Source organism: Triticum urartu, chromosome 5A (genome assembly GCF_056163025.1).
Source record: "Triticum urartu cultivar PI428250 chromosome 5A, HENAU_Tu73, whole genome shotgun sequence".
Lineage (NCBI taxonomy): Eukaryota > Viridiplantae > Streptophyta > Magnoliopsida > Poales > Poaceae > Triticum > Triticum urartu.
The window spans coordinates 157089124-157111616 of NC_141877.1; the positions used below are offsets into that span (position 1 = coordinate 157089124).

Consider the following 22493-nt stretch of genomic DNA (forward strand, 5'->3'; position numbering starts at 1 on the left):
CGGCATATCATCTTGAGATTTACGAAGTCATCATAGGCACCTCGTCGTCGACGAGAACGTCTCCTCCCACGCAAAACGCATCACCGGAAATCCTGAAATAAATGCAGGAATAACGCGAGCACCAGGACTTGAACCACAATCCCTCTAACCATCCAACCACATGTTGGTTCGCCTTTTCTTTTTCTTTTCTTGGTTTTTTCTTTTCTTTGTTTTCTTTTTTAATTTCAGATTTTTATATTTTTTCATAATAAAAAGTTTATCAAAACCTATTAACGATCTAATTTCAAAGATCTCGACGCAAGAAATCCAACAATAAAAAATATTCATAATTTAGACACGTGTTCCCAAAGATAAAACATTTTTTAAAAAAAAGTCTAAAAAAAATCTCAAATTACGACAAGCGACACATGAAATAAAATGTTTTATAGAAAGCAAATCTAAAAGAAGGATAACTCTCATGTCCCCATAAGTGACACGCATGCAGCCAGAGAAGGTGGGAGTGAATTTTTCAAGGGTACCCTTAATTAGTGATTTTAGAAAACAGTGAGTAGATCTATCAGCGTTTGTTTCCTTCCAACTATTTCTCATCAGTTTCATCAAACTTCTAACAACGAATAGATCACTTACTCAAAGTAATAACCAAATTAAAATATGTAGCCTACATGAGTATATCATATCACGATATCGCCAACAACATTAATATTCGATTTTCCAAGGGGGGCACCGCCCATTATACTCTTAACACATCACACAGAAGTCACCATACATTAGCACAATAACACAACATGTAATCCCAAATCTGAAGTGCACCTGCTGCTCTTATTTTGAATGCGCCTCCGACTTTGTCGGCATGGTACGAACGTTCTTGAGAAGGTCCTGAATTTTGGACAGCATCAACGCCTGAGAGGGAGCCTGAGAGGAATCAGCAGGCACGCTGCTGCTCGCCTGCGGGGGCCTATGGCCGTCCTGAAGCTTTATTTTCTCAAAAAGAAACTGCTTCTCTGCCTCCGCTTCCTCCAGGCGCCGCTTGAGGTAGAGGCTAGCGTAGTCCTGCTCAGCCCTCTCAGATTTGGCAAGCGCGATGCTCTGGAGCCTCTCAGCCTCCTGGCGGGCCTCACTTGCCTTGAGCTGGAACATCTCAGCCTCGGCCTGTTTCAACCGAACAATGCTCTCGAGCTCCTCCACCTGCTGCTTCTTCCGCAGCCTCTCGGCCTTGAACTCCTGAACTTGTCTGGCCTTCTCATCAAGCTCACGGTCACAGGCCTCCACAGCGGTGCGAGCCTTTTTGTACAGTCCCATTTTCTCTTCAGCAACAAGCTCCATCTTTCTGACAGCTTCTTGGACTACCTCTGCAATACGATTACATGCCTCCTGGGGAGTGATCAAGCGTCCCGATTCTTCATTTTCAGAGCTCTTAGGGGAATCCATCTCAAGCTCTGTGAAAACATAAGCATACCAAAATAAAGCATTTATCAGTCAGTTCATTCCTAAGCAGCCAAGCGAACTGCAAATGGTAACAACCATGTTACTAAGAGACTCGAATGACTAATCGTGACATGCAAAATGAATAAAATAGGCATGATCAGTACTGAGCTCAGACAAAGGACAAGCAGAATCCAGCCAACCAACTTTAAACACATGTACAAAGGGAGCATCTAGAGTGTATAAAACTATGTACTTGCTAGAACTTCTAAAGATTTTGGTACTATGACCTGTTGGGGATTATTGTAATTTGTAACTGTGGAAGGAAACCAAGTAGTGATGACAACTGTGTTATAAAGAGACTCAGATGACTAATTGACTTAAATGTGACATAAAAAATGAATAAAGTAGGCATAATTGACACTGAGCTCAGGCAAAACACATGTAGAGTTCAGCCAACCAACTTATACACTTGTAAAAAGCTATGTGCTTGCTAGAAATTTATACACATAGCCTTGCCTCTAGAAAGCTATGTGCTTGCTAGAAATTTGTTAAATTCCAGCGCTATGACCTTTGGTTAGGATTATTGTAGTTTGTAACTGTGAGGGAGATAACTGGTTGACTGCTATTGTACTTGTAATGAGATCGAGTAAGTCCTAGAGGAATATGAATTCAGGGAGATAACTTCGGTAATAAATAATCCTTTCCTGACAAAATATCTAAACTTTCTACATCTTAAACTTTCCAGGAGCTGCTCATAGAAATGATTTTCATTTAGACTTGTGTAAAATCAATACAAATCGGTTACTGAAACCTTTAACATTAAGTTATTGCAGTTAAATGGTAACAGGTCACCAGGAAGGTGCCAAAATGGATTAAATTGGAAGAAAAAATAAAGAATGAAACAATACTAGCTCTTTCTTTCACCATGTAATCATGTGATGGCTGATGATTGATGAATGTGTCTCAAATTCTTTTCTGACATCAATAGCAAATGACCTCATTTAATTTAATTATGGAGTCTCTCCATCCTACCAAAAATCAACAGCTTGACAGCACAACTTAAGAAATAATATGGGTTGGATTATATAGCATAAAAAGAGTGAAGCACTCGCATTTTAAACAATGCATAAATGAGTTGAGCCGTAGCTTAGTGAAGAAACTGGAAACTGTCAGTAGTCCCGATAGGGTGGTGCGCATGACCGGAAGTACAGAAGAGATCATGCTTGCACACAAAGCGTTTACCCAGGTTCAGGTCCTCATGGTAGAGGTATTGATGTATGGGTCACCTCGTAATGGTGTTCATGTCTATCAAGACTAAGGTTGAAGATGGTAAAAGTATCTCTAGCTAACCACAGCAGTGTTGGTGCATATCGCTCCATCAACTACGCCTCGCACCCACACCTTCCCTTGGCACTTGGTGCTTGTCTAGATGCAACCTCGCCTTCTCCATGGGCTTCTGCAGACGATACTGGTCATACTACACGGCCTCATCTAGCAGCAGGCGTTGGTGGCAACTCCTCTCCTAGTGCTGCTAAGTCGACTACTTCAGTTGAGCAGGAGATTATGCGACTTCGTGACCTGCTGATTGCCTCTGGCTCTCCATTTCTGGGCGCACCAACGTCAACCTCTATAGTTGAGCCCCTGACCGAGCAGGAGATTGCACAACTTCAATGCCTGCTAGCTGCATCTTCTGGTTCTGCATCAACAGGTTCAGTTGGTTCTGCTACCAACTCTTCTGGAATTGTGAGACCACCTTCTACACAGGCAGGTACATCTTTGTGGATTCTTGATGCTGGAGCATCTTTTCATATGACTCATGATTCATCCACTCTGTGCTCTATTCGACCTCTCGATTCTCCTGTTTGTGTTCTTGCTACTAATGGTACCTCCCTCCTAGTTAATGGTCGAGGTATTCTTAGCACTTTGTCTTTTCATGTTGCTCATGTTCCTCAACTTACCATGCAACTCATTTTTGGTGATCAGATTGTTGACTCATTACAGGGTCATTCTCAACTTTGGCTCATGTCTTGTTCAGGATCATCACACTGGTGTTCTCCTAGATGCTGGCCCTAGGGCTGGGCATTCGAGGTTAGACCGAACCGTTCGGTTCGGTGCTTCGGGTTATCTTAAAATTCGGTTTCCTTAATTTACTAACCGTTCGATCCTACAAAAAATGAATGACCGAGACTTCGGTGGACCGATAATTCGGTTCGGGCCTCAGTTACAACCGAAGAGCACTGAGATATTTGTTATGGAGCAAGAAATTGGGATTTAATCCTCAAAAAAGAAAATGGAATCGGGAGTCAAAAGAAACAACGAGCAATCAGCTATTGTGGTGGGAATCCTCGGTATAACCGCCGACTTTCAAGGACTGACGGTGCTTGGCTTGCTGCCGCATGCGAACCATGACGCCGTCGCCCGCCGTCATGTGGGATCCATGGGCGCCGCCGCCGCTGTGGCGTGGGAACATGGGCGCTGCCGCCGTCGCCGAGTGGGCACCATGTGAGTCTTCGGCTGCCGCCGCGTGGGAGTATGGGAGTTGCCGCCGCACCGAGTCGGGGCCATGGACCATTGGAACAGCCAGCCGCCGCTGGGACTGTGCGAGGCGGGCAAATGGAGGCGGCGGCGCTGGATATGCGTGCGTGAAGCCTGTAGCTCATTTTGGGATAAGGTGCGGTACGGGGCTGTGTTGTTTCGATTGAGAAGGGCTAGAAAAGCTTCGTATGCATGGGCTATTGGGCTTTACTGACGGGCTGTGTACAATATTTCGGTCAGTTCGGTGAATTCGGTCAACCTGGTCCAATGACCGAACGTACCGAAGTAATTTCAGTTTCTTATTTTTGCCAACCAAGTAAACAACTGCAGTTTCAGTCCTCGGGTTTTTCGGCTTCGGTCCTGGGTTTTTCGGCTCCGGTCTTCGGTTCTCTGTTTTTCTGCCCACCCCTAGCTGGCCCCCAACATCCTTCACTGCCACCACCGCCAGTCTCTCCGTCTCGGTTGCCTGTCTACCAGCTCTTTTCAACAGTGGCATCATCGCCTTGGTCACTTGTGTGGCTCTCGGCTCTCATCCTTTGTTCGACGTGGTCTTCTCCAACCTGTCTCTGGCAGTGTGTCTTTAGACTGCAAGGGTTGTCGGTTTGGTGAACAGGTTCAGTTACCTTATCCTCATGAGATTGTGCCTCAGCATCCTTTCAACCTTGTTCATTCTGATGTATGGGGTCTAGCTCCTTTTGCCTCGAAAGGAGACCATCGTTACTATATTATCTTCATAGATGATTTCTCTTGACATACCTGGATATATTTTATGTCTTCTCGTAGTGAGGTTATATTTATATACAAGTGTTTTACTGCCATGGTTCACACTCAGTTCTCTACGCCTATTCATGTGTCCCGTGTTGACTCTATTGGAGTATATCTCCAAGACATTGCTTGGAGTCCTTGTTCTGCAGGGTACTCTTGCTCAGTTCTCTTGTCAATGGTGTGGCTGAGTGCAAGCATCGTCGCCTTCTTGATACAGCTTGTGTGTTGATGATTGCCACCTCTTTTCCACCTCACTTTTGGAAAGTGAGGCTGACTCCACTTCCACATATCTCAGCAACATTCAACCATCCTCTACTCTGCAGGGTTGCATTCCTTTCGAGCGTCTTTTTTATCGTTCTCCAGATTATTCGGCGCTCCGTTTGTTTGGTTGTGTTTGCTATGTTCTTCTTGCCCCCCCCCTTAAATGCACCAAACTGACCGCTCAATCTATCGAGTGTGTCTTCTTAGGATAGGGTGATGAGCACAAGGGTTACCGTTGTTGGGATCATGTCAATCATCGAATGCGTATTTTTCGAGATGTGACTTTCATTGGGTCTTGTCCCTTCTACCAGCATCCATCTTCCTCAACCTTTTCACCCGAGGATATATCTTTCCTCACTTTTCTAGTTTGCTATGTTCTTCTTGCCCCTCCGTAAACACACCAAACTGACCGCTCAATCTATCAAGTGTCTTCTTAGGATAGAGTGATGAGCATAAGGGTTATTGTTGTTGGGATCATGTCAATAGTCGAATGCGTATTTTTCGAGAAGTGACATTCATTGGGTCTTGTCCCTTCTACCAGCATCCATCTGCCTCAACCTTTTCGCTCGAGGATATATCTTTCCTCACTTTTCTTGACACGCCTATCGCTCCTGTTGAGCCCTTGTCCACCCATCTCACTGCTCATGCTTCTCCGATTGTTGCAGATCCGGTGCCACCATGTCCTATGGTTTCCTCACCTCGCATATCCCAGGATTTTGCACCACCATCCCCAATGCCTTCCCCGTCTCCATCACCTTAGTCTATCCCGGGGATTCCTCCTCGTATTGTTCCTTCTTTTCCTCATTATTATACCCGTCGTCCACGTGTTGTCGATGAGTCTACTTCTGGTGTGCCATCTTCCTTGTCTCAGCATACTTATGACTTACGTCATCGCCCGCTTCCGCCTGTTGACCGCTATGATTTTTCTGGCACTATTGTGCTTGGGCCGACTTCTTATCGTGATGTTGTTCATCATCCCGAATGGCAGCTTGCGATGGCCGAGGAGATTGCTACTCTTGAGCGCACCGACACGTGGGATCTTGTTTCTCTTCCTCCGCGTGTTCATCTCACCACTTGTAAGTTGGTCTACAAGGTTAAGACTCGGTTCGATGGTTCTCTTGACTGCTATAAAGCTCCTCTTGTGGCTCGTGGCTTTCAGCAGGAGCATGGTCGTGATTGTCGGGGGGAGGGGGGGGATGACCCCGGGTAGTCCCGAATCAGCGAGTCGAGTTGGCGGCCCGCCTGGCTTGGCCTGCTGCTCCAGCCGGCCAACTGCCTGAAGTCAACTGCCACGTCCCGTCAGACCTGCGCGGACGATACGGCCATGCTCTACAATGGAGCACTATCGATGAATAGCAAACACTGTACGTACGAGCATGTGTCATCTCAAATAGTATTTGTTAGGCTGCCTGGGCCATCCCTTGTCCCCTGGGCACCAGTTTATAAGGTGCACTAGGGAGCCTCCCATGGCAAGGGCTCACGCACGCTCAATTTTTCTCCTTCCCGATCAATCTCCTCTAGCTAGAAGCAGCCAACTAGAGGCTCACAGGGAGACTTTCTCCATGGAACCCAAACAGCTCAAGGAGCAACCATGTACCACCATATACACTCCATATAAATTAGACATGCAGGAGTAGGGGTGTTACCTCCGCGCGAGGGCCCCGAACCTGGGTATATCACCGTGTGTTGTTGCCCAATCCAGTCCCGGATCTCCACCGTAGCCTTGCTCTCACCTCTCTTAGCCATCCCATGGCATCTTCCATGCAAATACCACGAGTGATTATGACTAGACTTCTGCTCATGTGGCCCATAAGACCACTTCTTGTTGTGGCCTCTGTTTGCCACCAGTATGTGTCTCAGCTTGATGTTAAGAATGCCTTTCTTAATGGTGAATTGTGTGAGGAGATTTACATGCAGGCACCACCTAGGTATTTTGTTCCTAACGGCATGGCCTGCCGTCTTCGTCACTCTCTCTATGGCCTTAAGCAAGCCCCTCATGCCTGGTTTGAGCGTTTTGCCTCTATGGTGACCGCCACTGGTTTTTTAGCGAGTGCTCATGATAATGCACTATTTGTCCACCTTCCTACTCATGGTCGGACTCTTCTCCTTCTATATGTTGACGACATGATCATCACTGGTGATGACCCTGAGAATATTGCCTTTGTGAAGGCAAGTCTTAGTGAGCAGTTTCTTATGTTTGATCTTTGGCCCTCTTCGTTGCTTTATTGGGATTGAGGTCTCTGCTACCTTTGATGGCTTTTTTTAGTTCCCAAGAAAAGTATATCCAGGATCTCCTTGCTCGTGCTGCTCTTACTGATGAGCGCACTGCTGAGACTCCCATGGAGCTCAATGTTCACTTCTGTGCTTTTGATGGTGACCCCTTGCCTGATCTGACACGTTATCGCCATCTTGTTTGGAGACTTGTCTATCCAGCTGTCACTCGTCGGATACCTCCTATCATGTCCATATTTTGAGTCAGTTTGTTTTTGCTACCACTTTGGTTAGTCACCTTCTCCGTGTTCTCTCATATCTTTGTGGCACGATTTCTCACCGTCTGTTCTTTCCTCACTCCAGTTCCTTAGAGGTTCAGGCCTATTCAAATGCTACGTGGACTAGTGATCTCTCGGATCTCCGTTCACTTTCTGCTTACTGTGTTTACCTTGGTGGTTCTCTAATTGCTTGGAAGATGAAGAAATAAGTTCCAGTTTCCTGTTCGAGTGCAAAGGCTGAGTTGTGAGATATGACTCTTTTGACCGCAGAGGTAACTAGGTTACGATGGTTACTTCGGGAGTTTGGTGTGTCTGTTACTACACCTACTACACTATTGTCAGACAATACATGTGCTATAAGTATTGTGTGCAACCCTATGAAGCATGAGCTCACCAAGCATATTGGTCTTGATGCTTCTTTTGTGCGCGCTGGTGTGCAGGATGACGTTATTGCTCTTTAGTATGTGCCTTTCAAGTTACAGTTTGCAGATTTGTTAACAAGTCCCAAACAAGATTGTGCACCAAACATTATGAGCATAACATAGTTGCTCGGGATGTCATAGAAAACCTTTCTTAACAAAATGCCAAAGAAAACCAACGCCAACACACAGTTCATTCAAAGAACTTTGGAGATATGGGTTTGCATACCATGTCACCCCCCAACAAACTCTTGGGACATGTATATAAGTTGCCATTTTTATAAGGGCACACATACAAGTAATATGAGCTGGACTATAGCATAAAATATTGAAGCATTCGCATTTTAACAAATATACATATATGAATTGAGCCGTAGCTTGGTAGCGACGGTTGGCCATTGTGCACCAAACATTGTGATCATATTATAGTTGCTCTGGATGGTAAAGAAAATCTTTCTCCAATAAAATGTCAACCAAAACCGGCACACAGTTCATTGAAACCAATCGGCATAGGAAAGATAAAAATCACCAAGTTTGTTAAACCAACCAAGAACCAACAGTTACTAAACAACTTGCTGCAGCTTTCTGGCTGAGTTGACCCCACCTTACCGTTATTGAAGCAGTTAACTCCTTATGGTGGTTCAATCATAAGATATACAATAACATACAATGGAAAACTAAATAATGAAGCAAGTAACCAACAGATTCTTGAAGTACATGTCTTTGTGCAACAAAGCAACAGATGGCTGATGAATAAACATATATTTTATTGGATAATTTGAATGTCTAGATCAATTTTTGTCGTCTACCTATATGATGGTAAAACATAAGCACATGAATGAATTAGGGGTGGTGAATGGTAATAGGATTACCAAAAACAGTAGAAACAATCAAATAAGGGCTACATAGCATCAGAAAATGATGGAGCAACAGAAGTACACAAACCTCGAAGTGCATGCAGTATCATCCTAGGATTGACAGAATCAGGAGAACTATTCCTCAATCTTTCAATCAGATTCGCACATTTCCTGAACAAATTTCTTCCTTTTGGGTCCTCGCTTAGACGAAATATCTTACAAACAAACTCAAGCTCTCGTACTAAGGCATCCCTATCCCAACCAGGAGCACATTGTTGAAACACATCCTTAACCCAACCGAATAATTCTGATGTCTTCTGGCAAGCCTGGCACCTAAAAAGCATTTCGGCATGACCGGTGCCGCTCTTAATTGATTGCCCTGTCCCAATCTGGCCAACACGAATCGCACAGTCGGTGTGCGTCCAATGGGAACAGAAATCGCACCCAACCCATCGGCATGTGTTGACCTCAAAATCAAACTTGTTGCAAATCACGCACATGCAAAGGTTGCAAAACCCATTTCTGTTAGCACATACATTGCATCTGCATTCCTCAGCCGGGAGAGCACTCTGGCAAGCAATGTTCCGGCACCTCTTATACAAGAAGACCTCCACCAGGTGGCTTTGGGGAATGGTGACGCTGGGGTGCAAAAACGCCTGGATTCCAGTCTTGATTGCCACGAGGATCTCCAGTTGGACATGATGGGCCATTGAAAGCATAGTTGGTGTCAAATCACCTCTGCCCTGGACAAACTTCTGCAGATACAGAAACTCCTCAATATGATGAGAGCCCCCTGTCCCCTCCAGAATCGACCTGAGCTCATTTTTAATCTCCTCCAGGTGCTCCTCTGGCATTACCTTCATTTTCTCAACAACTAGGTCCACTCTCTCCCGCGCAATCTCCCTCAGTGACACCCTATCGATGCGGGAGCTTCCACGAATAACCTGCAACTTGGGGATACCATTTCTGATATCCTTTTCCATCTCCACCTTTTTCACAGCACCGCCACTACTAGCAGCAGCAGCATTGCTATGTTCCGGCTCTACAGGCCAGGTCTCCCTCGAACTTGCACTTTCGGTGGCAGAGTCATGGCCCTGGTCAGAATTGGACACAGGTTCCTGCATTTCAGGCGAGCCAACCTGTTCCGACGAGGCCAATGAGAGGGAAGTCTGCAGGCTAGGGGCCCGGGCACCATGGCGAGGCGGCAGCATCCCCTGGGGCGGAGGCTGTTGATGGAAATTCGCACCTGAAGAAGTCCCCATGACGCACAAACTGTAAGCTGCAACAACACAAAGTTCAAACACTTAATACTACATAGAAGAATGGTCTAGGATTGAAAACATAGCATCAGCATAGGACCCATTTGAGCCACTGTGCTCTACGCCTTGAGCAGCCAAGGACCAGATCCGAATTAAGCAACGACAAGGTTGATCACAGACCGAATCCAGTACTACAACGGTACCTTCCGCGCATCTCTCAGCGAAGAGACATGTGAACCACGAACAATTCGCCGATTCAGCTAACGTGGACCTAACTTCCCGCTGCGTACGGGGAGCTAGTCGAGACCTGTGAGGAGCTCGCGTAGAGCGCGAGACTGCGCAGGTCGAGTCCACAGCAAGAACCCCATCGATCGAACTAATCAGGACACCCAAACCTCGGTATGTGAGCCCATGGCCTTGCTACTGTATACGGGGACCAAACCCTAGCAGTTGGAGCCGAATCGGAAGTCGAGCTGCTCACCTCGGCGCGGCGGGGCGACGGGATCGGCGGCGCGACAGCTCTATCTAATCGGAACCCGGAACGGCGGCGGGTTCGCACCCTTCTTCGTCGCCTCTAATAATTTTTGGTTTTGTGTGCGACAAATGGAGTCCAACCCAACGAAACCAAACGAAACGGAGACGACGAGTCGAGCGAACGCACGAAGGGAAGCGAGACCGGACGTCGCCGGTGTGGGGAACGGAGGGAGACCGGCTTGACCGGTGGGCGACGCGGGGTTGGAGGTGGGATCCACGAGCAAACTGAAAGGGAAGGGCACCTGCTTGATTTTTTTTAAGGCAAAGCATAGCTTCATACGTCACGTGTGGCATGTAGTAACACTATCCACATGTTTTCTACACGAAAATTGTCATTCGAAAAAAAAAAATCAAAAAAAATCAACTTGTCATCCAAATAGTAAGTTGCAATACTTCACAACTAAAGTTGCCATCCTCTTGTAACTAAAGTTGCCATCAAAAAACATGTGGGCAGAATTGCTTCGTGCCACACGGGTTGGCGTTATTATTTGGGTAGCTTTATTACTTTTAGGGGTTGTTTGATTCTAGGCCTTGCATGGCCATACTTTGCCACACATTTTTGCCAAGCTTGTCAAATAAGAGTCACAAGTTGGCAAGCCTAAGGAAACCTTGCTACATTTTTTATATGTATGTCATGTGGGGCCCTAGTGTGACTTGTCTAAGGTGTGGCTTGAATCAAACACTAACCTAAGTTGGTCAAACCTGCCTAACCTCAGGTGTGGCAACATTTGACAATCTTAGTGACAAACCAAACAACCCCTTACTAACGGTGTCCGGGTATATCACCCGATACACAGGCAGCCACTTGGCTAGTACGCCAGACTCAAACACCACATAGTGGTTCGCTGGATACACTTGACCAACACTGGCTGATATGTCTATTTTGCATTATGTTTACCTATTGTTATTTATAATGTTTTTATGTATAATAATGCTTTTTGGAGTAATTCTAATGTCTTTTCTCTCATAATATGCAAGGTTCACACAAAGAGGGAGAATTCCGGCAGCTGTAAATTTGGATTTGAAAAAGCTACATCAGGCTACCTATTCTACACAACTCTAGAATGAGCTGAAACTTCACGAGGAATTTTTTTGGAATAAATAAGAATTATTGAAGAGAATAATTACTAGAGAGGGCCCATCAGGTGGGTACAACCCATCTGGGGGCGCCAGGGAGCCCAGGCACGCCCTAGTGGGTTGTGCCCTCCTCGGCCCATCTCTGGTGCCCATCTTATGGTGTATAAGTCATTTTGACCTAGAAAAAATAAGAAGATCACTTTTGGGACGGAGCGCCGCCGTCTTGAGGCGGAACTTGGGCGGGAGCACTTTTTCCCTCCGGTGGAGCGATTCCCTCGGGGGAACTTCCCTCCCGGAGAAGGAAATCATCGTCATCATCATCACCAACAACCCTTTCATCTTGGGGAGGCCAATCTTCATCAACATCTTCACCAGCATCATCTCCTCTCAAACCCTAGTTCATCTCTTGTGTTCAATCTTTGTACCAGAACCTCAGATTGGTACCTGTGGGTGACTAGAAGTGTTGATTACATCTTGTAGTTAATCACTATATGTTTTTTTGGTGGAAGATTATATGTTCAGATCCATTATGCTATTTAATACCCCTCTGATCATGAACATGTTTATCACTTGTGAGTAGTTATTTTTATTCTTAAGTTCATGAGAGAAATCATGTTGCAAGTAATCATGTGAACTTGATATGTGTTCTATATTTTGATGATATGTATGGTGTGATGCCCTTAGTGGTGTCATGTGAACATCGACTACATGACACTGCACCATATTTGGGCTTAAGGAAATGCATTATGGAGTAGTTATTAGATGATGGGTTGCTAGAGTGACAGAAGCTTAAACTCTAGTTTACGCGCTACTTCGTAAGGGACCGATTTGGATCCAGAAGTTTAATGCTATGGTTAGATTCTATCTTAATACTTTTCTCGTAGTTGCGGATGCTTGCGAGGGGGTTAATCATAAGTAGGAGGTTTGTTCAAGTAAGAACAACACCTAAGAACCGATCCACCCACATATCAAATTATCAAAATAGTGAACACAAATCAAGCCAACATGGTGAAAGTGGCTAGATGAAATTCCCGTGTGCCCTCAAGAACACTTTGCTTATTATAAGAAACCGTTTTTGCATGTCCTTTGCCACAAGAGGATTGGGCTATCTTGCTGCATATTATTTGTCGTTACCATTATGTGCTCGTTACAAATTATCCTGCTACCAAATTATCTGTTACTTACAATTTCAGCACTTGTTGGTATTACCTTACTGAAAACCACTTGTCATTTCCTTCTGCTCCTCGTTGGGTTCGACACTCTTACTTATCAAAAGGATTATGATTGATCCCCTATACTTGTGGGTCATCGAGGCTCTTTTCTGGCGCTGTTGCCGGGGAGTGAAGCGCTCTTGGTAAGTGGAAATTGGTAAGGAAAAAATTTACTACGTGCTGAAATCTATCGTCACTTGTTACTATGGAGAACAATCCTTTGAGGGGTTCGTTCGGGGTATCTTCACCTCGATCGGAACCACAATTAGTTGCCCCTCAACCCACTGCACCTACTGAAAATATTGAATATGAAATTCCTTCGGGTATGATAGAACAACTGCTAATCCTTATGCAGGTGATGGAACCGAACATCTTGACATGCACTTGATATATGTGGATGAAATTTGTGGATTGTTTAATCTTGCAGGTTTACCCGGAGATGAAGCTAAGAAGAAGGTTTTACCTTTATCCTTAAAGGGAAAGGCATTGGCATGGTATAGGTTATGCGATGATATTGGATCTTGGAATTGGAATCGGTTGAAATTGGAATTCCATCAAAAAAATTATCCTATGCATCTAGTTCATCGTGATCGGAATTATATATATAATTTTTGGCCTCGTGAAGGAGAAAGTATCGCTCTAGCTTGGGGGGAGGCTTAAGTCAATGTTATATTTATGCCCCAATCATGAGCTCTTGAGAGAAATTATCATTCAGAACTTCTATGCTCGGCTTTCTCGTAATGATCAATCCATGCTTGATATTTCTTGTGCCGGTTCTTTTATGAAGATGACTATTGAATTCAGGTAGGACCTCTTGGAAAGAAATAAACGCAACTCTGAAGATTAGAAACTCGACGAAGGTAAAGAGTCAGGTATTAAGCTTAAGTTTGATTGTGTTAAATCTTTTATGAATATCGATGCTTTTCAAAAGTTTAGCACTAAATATGGACTTGATTCTGAGATAGTAGCCTCTTTCTGTGAATCTTTTGCTACTCATGTTGATCTCCCTAAAGAGAAGTGGTTTAAATATCATCCCCCTATTAAAGAAGAAATTAAAGAACCGATAGTTGCTAAAGAAGAAACTATCATATACAATGTTGATCCAGTTGTTCCTACTGCTTACATCGAGAACCCACCTTTTCATGTTAAGATAAAAGAACATGCTAAGGTTTCAACTGTGGTCCGTAGAAGTAATATCAAAGCACCTAAACCCCCTGAGCAAATCAAAGTAGAATCTAGTGTTGCTATGGTTAAGGATCTCTTGGTCGATAATATTGATGGGCATGTTATTTACTTCGTTGGTGAAGTTGCTAGAATTGCCAAACTTGATGGGAAAGATAAACATAGACCCGCTGTTGGCATGCCTATTGTCTCAGTTAAAACAGGAGATCACTGTTATCATGGTTTATGCGACATAGGTTCTAGCGTGAGTGCTATTTCTTTTACCTTATATCAAGAAATTATGAATGACATAGCACCCGCTGAAATAGAAGACATAGATGTTACTATTAAACTTGCTAATAGAGACACCATCACGCCACTTGGGATTGTTAAAGATGTTGAGGTCTTGTGTGGGAAAATAAAATACCCTACTGATTTTCTTATTCTTGGTTCCCCACAGGATGACTTTTGTCCCATTATCTTTGGTAGACCTTTCTTGAACACCGTTAATGCTAAAATAGATTGTGAGAAACAAACTGTCGGTGCTAGCTTTAGTGATGAGTCTCATGAGTCCAATTTTTCCAAGATTAGTAGATAACCTCATAAAAAGAATTGCCTAGTAAGGATGAAATTATTGGTCTTGCTTCTATTGATATACCTCCTACTGACCCATTAGAACAATATCTGCTAGACCATGAAAATGATTTGCATATGCACGAAAGAAATGAAATAGATAGAATCTTGTTCGAACAACAACCTCTGCTTAAGCATAATTTTCCTATTGAAACTCTAGGAGGTCCTCCTCCACCTAAAGGTGACCCTATGTTTGAATTAAAACAATTACCTGACACTTTGAAATATGCTTATCTCGATGAGAAAAATATTTATCCTGTTATTATTAGTGCTAACCTTTCAGAACATGAAGAAGAAAGATTATTGATGATCTTAAGGGCATCAGTCCCACTCTATGTCAGCAAAAGATTAGTATGGAACCTTATGCTAAACCCGTTGTTGATCACCAATGTCGGTTAAATCCGAATATGAAAGAAGTGGTAAGAACGGAAATATTAAAACTTCTGGAAGCAGGTATAATCTATCCTATAGCTGATAGTAGATGGGTAAGTCATGTCCATCGTGTCCCTAAGAAAGGAGGTATTGCTGTTGTTCCTAATGATAAGAATGACCTTATTCCACAAGGATTGTTATAGGCTATAGAATGGTAATTTCATATGAGTTGAATATATTCATAATACAATTCTACATGCAAACAAACAACTATGCAATCACCATATCATGTGTTCAAGACGATTGCCTTGAGCATGCAGAAAGATTAGGTGCACTCCAGAACTTGGAAAATTATATCTCCCCTCCATTTTCCTATTTTCAAAATAACTCAATTACCACATAAAGCCAAAATAGTGCTAAAAAGTTGTTTGGAAATTTTTGAAATAGATACAAAAATAAAGCAGATGGAATTTGAGAAATAACAGAAAAAGAATCAAGTCATTTGGAGGTCATATGATTTTCCTATGGATTTACTAAGCTGGAATAATCAAGGAAATGGACTATTTATTAGATCCAGCAAAAACCAGGCCTGGGAAAAATGTTCACCCTATCTGGATAAATGGATCATGAATTTATAAGTAGGTAGAAATTTGAATCATCGAATTTGGATATGAAATGGCTGTTGTGGAATTATTTGAGATCTTCTGGAAAAGAAAATGCGAAAAGGGCAAGAATGCGCACTGGGCGGAACTTAGCCGTCTGGCGTGACTGGGCCGAGCCCAGCTGTTCGGCTGCTCGGGAAGGCTGATGATGCGAAAGGCAAATTCCTGGGATTACGCCTTCCCTGCGTGGTGCCGACATCGAGGAAACCCATCTCCACTTACAGACGCGCAGGCGTGGTGCTCGGTCACTGACAGTGGGTCCGCCTGGCCCACTAGTCAGGTTTGACCAGTCCACCCCGCGCCTTCTCCTCTGGCCGAAATAGAGGCGGTGCTCCGGCGAAGCCTACTGGCGAACGGCGGCACCGTTCGGAAAACCGAGGCCACCCATGAGGTCGAGACGGTCCCGTGGGTACCCGCCATGGTCACCGAAGTGGACAGAGTCACTGACGGCAAGCTCTCTAGCGGACGGCGGCGTCGGGTGGGATGGGGCTTTCGCCTACGGCGGCCCCTGACCAAAATCAAGCATGGGGATGGATTCGAGGGATGAAGGAAGAGCTTCTGGTGAAGAGAGTGGAAAGGGGGGCCCTGGTGGCGCCGGAATGATCGAGGCAGAGGCGGCGGCTGTGGTTGTCGGAGAAGAAGAAGATGACCATCTCTGATCTTTCTGCTACTATGGGAGGATCAGTGAGGGAGGGAGAGAGGTGGTGATGGACTGAGAGGGCTCGGGGAAAGCTTAAATAGGGGGAGAGCGGTGCCGCGGCTTCCAGAGGATGGACACGGCGGCGGCGGCCATTCAACGCGAACGTGTGGGCGTTGGCAAGGTAGGCATGGCCGGTGTGTCACTTGTGAGGCCGGTGAGCTGCAGATGAGCTCGAGCCGCTAGTATTTAAGCGAAAGGGGCTCAGACGGAGACGTGGTGAAGGCATACTCGTTGGGCGGCGGTCCTGGTCGTCGTGGACGGCGCTAGGGGCCAAGCGGAGGTGTCGGCGAGGCTCGATCTGGTCGGGCTAATCCAGCGGAGGATTAGGTTTAGAAGGGGAGACGGCTGAGCGGTGGCAGCAGCTCGGTGTCGACGCGTGCAAAACGCGCGCTCTGGACACGCTCTAGACGTGCACGTAGCGTGCTCGACAAAATGTCGCGGTGGTCTATATTGCTCTAATGGAGTTGATATTTGACAGGATGATGAGTCCCAGTGTGGCAAGGGTGATGGACATGTTGGTTTGGCTAAATGACCAAGTGTCCAGTGTGGGTTAGAGAGTTGCAAATTTTCTAACATGACCATAAGGTGCTCGACAGAATGCTAGAGCTAGCTAGGAGACTTTGTTGGATTTGAAACTTGGCAGGATGGAGTCTCTTTAGATGATAGAGTTGATAGTGGAGTTATTTTGGCAAGATGAGAAACTTGCTAGTGCAAGTTTTAGCAGAATTCAGTTCTGGACAGAAACTTCAGAGGAGGTTTTGGTGGACTTCAAAGATGCAAATAGCGCTGATCTCCTGGAGTTAAGGTTTTGGTTGGAAGGACTAGAAGATGGCAGAGTTTCGAAATTAATGGAGCTAGGAAGATTAGGGTTGCAGTTGTAACTCAAAAATGGGACAAAATTGAAAAGAGGATGTTTCTCTCAAAATTTTCAAAAGACATTCTTAGGTTTTTGCTCAAAAGTGATTTATAGGCATCATCTGACTTCTCCAAATTTTTGTGGGATTTTGAAACCATTATTTAAAATACTTGTAGTGCAACAGAAGCATTTCAATTACTGAAAATGTTTTTTTAAAGAATTACTTGTGGCAAATTTTATTATGAAAATATTCCCTACTGTTGTTTATGATATAAATGATATGATTTATAGAACAAACAAGGGCCACAGCATTCTACAAAAATAATCTTCTATGGAGGGAAGAGTTTTGTAAAAATAGAAAATAGAAAAAGCTATGAAATTAATAAATGACCTAGTATAATTCAAAATTTTATTTCTGGCCAAATTCTACTTAATGAAAATATGATTAATTTTTTAGGGTGTTACAACTGTGATATTGGTTGTGTCTTGCATATGATTTCTAGCATGTACTGCTTCTAATTTGTTGAAATGCCAGACAGTTTGAACTTGACAGAGTGATATTGGTTGCACCTTTCATATGGTGTCTAGCTTGCAGTGCTTCTAATTTTTTGAAATACCTTCTGCTTAGTTACCACATCATAGGTGTGAATATGTCACGCCATCCTGTTTTTCGTACATATTCCATCCTCGTATCATGTGTTTGCCTTTCATCCGAGTAGTGTTCGTCAATATCATGCATGAATGAGTTCTGAAGAGCGAATTGTATTCCTTTTTCTTATCGGTTTGACTTCACAATGCAAAGTCAATACAACTCAAGGAAATTAGTCCGACAGTGGATGATGGTGGTCCTTCGGAGCAACTCAAACAGAGGGTCTCTACAGATTCTACTCTGCCATCCTACCAACAAGATTCGCAAGACAACACAAGGCTGGACAGTCAACGTAGCTGTGTAGATGATGATCACATCTTCCCTACTCCACCATCACAAGTGCTTGCTCTAACTTGGTACTATTATATGTGGTTGCATGTTGCGTATGATGTCTAGCTTGTATTGCTTCTAACTTTGTTGAATTGCATCTTCTTACTTTACACATAATGCATGTGAATATGACACTTGTTCCTGTTTCTAGAACATACGTGTAGATGATGAGCACATCTCACCTAGTACACCATCATAGGTGCTTGCTCTAACTTGGAACTGTTATATGTGGTTGCATGTTCCGTATGATGTCTAGTTTGTATTGCTTCTGATTTTGTTGAATTGCATCTGCGTAGATTACAACTTATACCTGCAACGATCACTTATCCATAAGACATATTTAACTTGGGAGTGTGATGTAGGTTGCATCTTGCATTGTCTTCTAGCTTGTACTGCTTCTAATTTCTTGAAATGGCACTCACAACGAGACACTTTTTACCTGATAGAGTGATATTGGTTGCATGTTCATATGGTGCCTAGCTTTCATTTCTTCTAATTTTGTTGAAATGCCTTCTGCTTACTGTTTTTCATACATATTTCATCCTCCTATCGTACGTCTGTTTATGCAATGCTGTCTTTTTTGTATATATTCCACCCCCCTATTCTGCGCTTGCCTTACATCAAAGTAGTGTTCGTTTGTATCATGCATCAACCAGTTATGCAGAGCTAATTTTATTCATCTTCTTTTGGTTTTGACTTCATAAGGCAATATCAGAAAATAGGAAGGAAAAGAGTAAGTTAGGGGATGTTGGTGGTCCTTCGGACCTACGCAAACATAGACTCTCTAGATTGGCCACTGCTATTGCTAATCAGGTTGAAGTCCCAAGTCTACATGATGAGTTCATCTCCCGTACTCCACCATAGCAGGTGCTTGCTCTAAGTTGACAGTGTGATAATTGGTTTCATGTTGCATATGTTGTCTAGCCTGTATTTCTTCTATTTTGATTAAATTGCACTTGCTGAGTTTATACGTTATACATGTTCATATGACATGCCTTTCTATGTCTAGAATACACTGCATCTATCAATCATACCATGTTCTTACATCAAAGTACTGCTGTTGTGTATCCTGCATCAGTCACTCATGATTGGACGCTTTTAACATGGCGGTTTGATAGTGGTTGCATCTTGCATTGATTTCTACGTTTTACTGCTTCTAATTTTTCGAAATGCCACTTATGACAAGACACTTTTAACTAGGAAGAGTGATATTGGTTGCATCTTTCATATGGTGTCTAGCTTGCATTACTTCTATTTTCTTGAAAATCCTTTTGCTTAGTTTACACATCGTAGTTGTGAATATGTCATGCCGTCCTATTTTTCTTACATATTCCATCCTCATACGGTTGTCTTACATCAAAGTATTGCTTATCTGTATCATGCATCAATGAGTTTTGAAGAGCGATTTTATTCTTTTGTGTTGTGGGTACGACTTGACATGGCAAAGTCAAAAAAGAGTAAGGAAAAGAATATGGTAGGGAATGGTGTTACTCGTCGGGTGAAACGAAAAAGGATCTGCCCTTGAGATTCTGCTGGTACTTATAGTGCAGTAGAAGGTCCAAGTCCACCAGCTAAATCTACAAACAAAGTATCACCTGCTCCACCATCTGCAACATCCGCTTCAGCTGTACCAGCATCTCAACGAGTTACTTGTTCGTTTGCTCCAGAACTGGCCAGTCCTCAAGCTGCCTTCACACCTAACACTACTTCCAAAGCACTGCTGGCACAACAGGACTTGGCAAGATCAGATGAACCTCATGAGCATCAACACCAAGACGGTACCTGACCAAGTCAAGTTGTAGTTGCATGCTCCTTTATATGTACTCTCACAGTTTGATGTGCACTAACACTTTCCATATCCGTTGTTGAACTAGCACCACGGCGCAAGCGGAAACAAACATCAGGGATAATGCTTGACAGATTAGCAAAATCTAAAGGAGGAAGAATGGAGATCCATTTTGAGGCAGATTTAAAAAGGCCACGTGATGCTACAGAGTCAGCCAAGTTAGTATTAGAGGCAACCATTGCCGTTAGGTGTCATGCACGTATCCTCCCAACGTGGATCCAGTACAGGAATGAGAAAGGCAATACCCAGTTTAACACCTTCCTTGACCATTTATCCGTTAGTAATGTTATTCATCGCAATTTGTAATATTGTCTTGCTCTGTGCCATACTTTCTAGCTTCCTCCTAATAAGACTCACATTCTTTTTTCAACAGATGAGGTTCAAGTTGGATTCGAAAGATGATGCAACTAAACAAGCATGCACTCATGTTTCTCAGTCTGCTCTGCGACAGTATCGGTACCACCTTAGAAAATCTCACTTTGAAGGCAAGCCTAACATTGAAATCACCCAAACATCTCTGGTGGAATATATTACAGATGAAGACTGGACAACCCTTGTTAAACACTAGTCTGATCCAAAGTATCAGATAGGGTATATGTATTTGATCGGACCACATATTGAACTTGTATTCATGTATGTGCCTTACAAGTGTATCTTCTTTTAGGCTAACTGTTTGAAGAACAAGACCAACCGTTCTAAAGTGAAATTCCAACAGACAACGGGATCTCATAGCTACATTGCACACTACGAGGCTCTTGTAAATAGTTGCTAGTTCCTTCTTTTTTCTGTGCCATATTATCGTATCTATATTGACTTGTTCCAAATACAAAGGAAAACCCGTGCGGACCAAAAAGAACCTGAACGAATGCAGTGCAAATCTTGAAGGATTGCCACACCAGCAAGATGAAGGGCATGAGCACACTAGTTCAGGCCGCTGTTGTAAGTCCTTACTCCTCCTACCTTTGAATTGATTGGTACTGTGATGTGTTCATTTAACTGCTTGGTTTGCAGCCAATGTTAGTTACCCTATTCACTTTTATACACAGTTGTCTTAACGTATCATTTCACCTTACATGGTTTAAAAGAGATGAAGGATATTCTTTTGGTCTTGATCTGTAATCTAGTTGTGATGTTCACGTGCGCACACAATGATACAATAGCATGTTTGTTTTATATCTGTTTGCCCATGATATGAATGATGTCATACTATGTTCATCCTACTTTAAACCATGCCTCTTTATCCTTAGATGTCAATGAATGTGAGGAAATAGACAATGCAGTAGGCATGCTACATGGACATATGTTCCGAAAGTGATTTTATTATGTAGTTGGCACTATAATACATGCTAATGTATTACAGTAGTTCACCAAAATAAGTTATGTATAAATGTGAAACCTACTTTGTTTGTTTTGTCTCATTAGTAACTTATCTTGTACACTAATCTACAAGTTCAAACTTTAATCAAGCTATGGAACAAATGATTGAACAGCCACAACCACCTAAAGGTGATGAGGCTACCACATGCACAATGTCACCTCTTGCTGTAGTGCGTCAGTATCTCTCCACTAACAGTGCAAAAAGCACCTTCCTGCGTAATTCTGGGTTGGTTGTCAAGGTAACCTCGTCCAAATCGCCTACTGAACAAAATCTTCCGGCTAGAAAGAGTGATATATCTATGCTCCAGACACAAGTCTAATCCCTAATGGACGTTGTGTCGGAAACAAGAATAGTGGTTGACAAATGTCATGAAGATATGAATGGTTTTGAAACCAAACTATCAGACATTTGCTTCGTTGTTCAAGAGCAATGGTGAAAAAAAGGGGATGATCATGCTGCTCCATCAGATTCTATAGCCTGAAACATTAGCACTTAGGTCAAATGATCTGTGCTTCTATACATCTGATGGTGCTTTTATCTGCAAGGACTGTAAACTTTATGCCAACAGGCCTTTGTTGTATGGTTGGAATTTATTTTGTTGTGATACAATATTTATGATGCTGCCAATGGTTGCAGTAATTACGATGCTATTTTTGTATAGTGTAGGTTTATCTTAGTAATGTATTCAGCCGAAAGCTTCGTAGGATCCTAACATGCCAACATTTGCCGGGCCCATTCCAATTGGGCTAAAAATGATTCTGGGCCGAAATTTACATGTAGCCCACTAAAAATATCTGGGCCTAAATCAGCATAAGCTTTTATATTTTTCTGGTAGGCCTGTGCCCATAGTGGGCCTTTAACAGGCCTAAACATAATTTGGGCCATCAGTAAAATGGGCCGTTTACAAGTGTAAATATCTCGAGCCCATAAAAACATGGGCCTTTAATAGGACGAAAGTAAGATTGGGTCCTGATTGTGCCAAATGACCCACTGGTCTTAGCAGGCCGAAATGGTGGCCCATTTACAATGCAGATCGTCCATATGCCGAAATTCAGACGGGCCGTAAATGCGCCG

The 22493-nt window shown here is 43.5% G+C and overlaps 1 protein-coding gene across 1 annotated transcript; it reads right to left on the reverse strand.

Annotated features, from left to right (window-relative positions):
• Positions 1 to 617: 617 nt before the first annotated feature.
• On the reverse strand, positions 618 to 10712 carry LOC125508213 (OBERON-like protein). The gene is made up of 3 exons (XM_048672829.2): positions 10492 to 10712; positions 8840 to 10030; positions 618 to 1436 (listed from the first exon to the last, which is right to left on the reverse strand). Exons 2-3 carry the CDS (start codon positions 10011 to 10013, stop codon positions 820 to 822), a joined length of 1791 nt encoding a protein of 596 aa, XP_048528786.2. The 5' UTR covers positions 10014 to 10030; positions 10492 to 10712; the 3' UTR covers positions 618 to 819.
• Positions 10713 to 22493: the final 11781 nt, after the last annotated feature.

Bases quoted from the DNA above. Each gene is read 5' to 3' on its own strand.
- LOC125508213 (XM_048672829.2), bottom strand. From the start codon at position 10,013: ATGGGGACTTCTTCAGGTGCGAATTTCCATCAACAGCCTCCGCCCCAG. The intron at 1,437-8,839 runs GTTTGTGTACTT...ATGTTTTCACAG, and splicing joins GATACTGCATGCACTTCGAG to AGCTTGAGATGGATTCCCCT.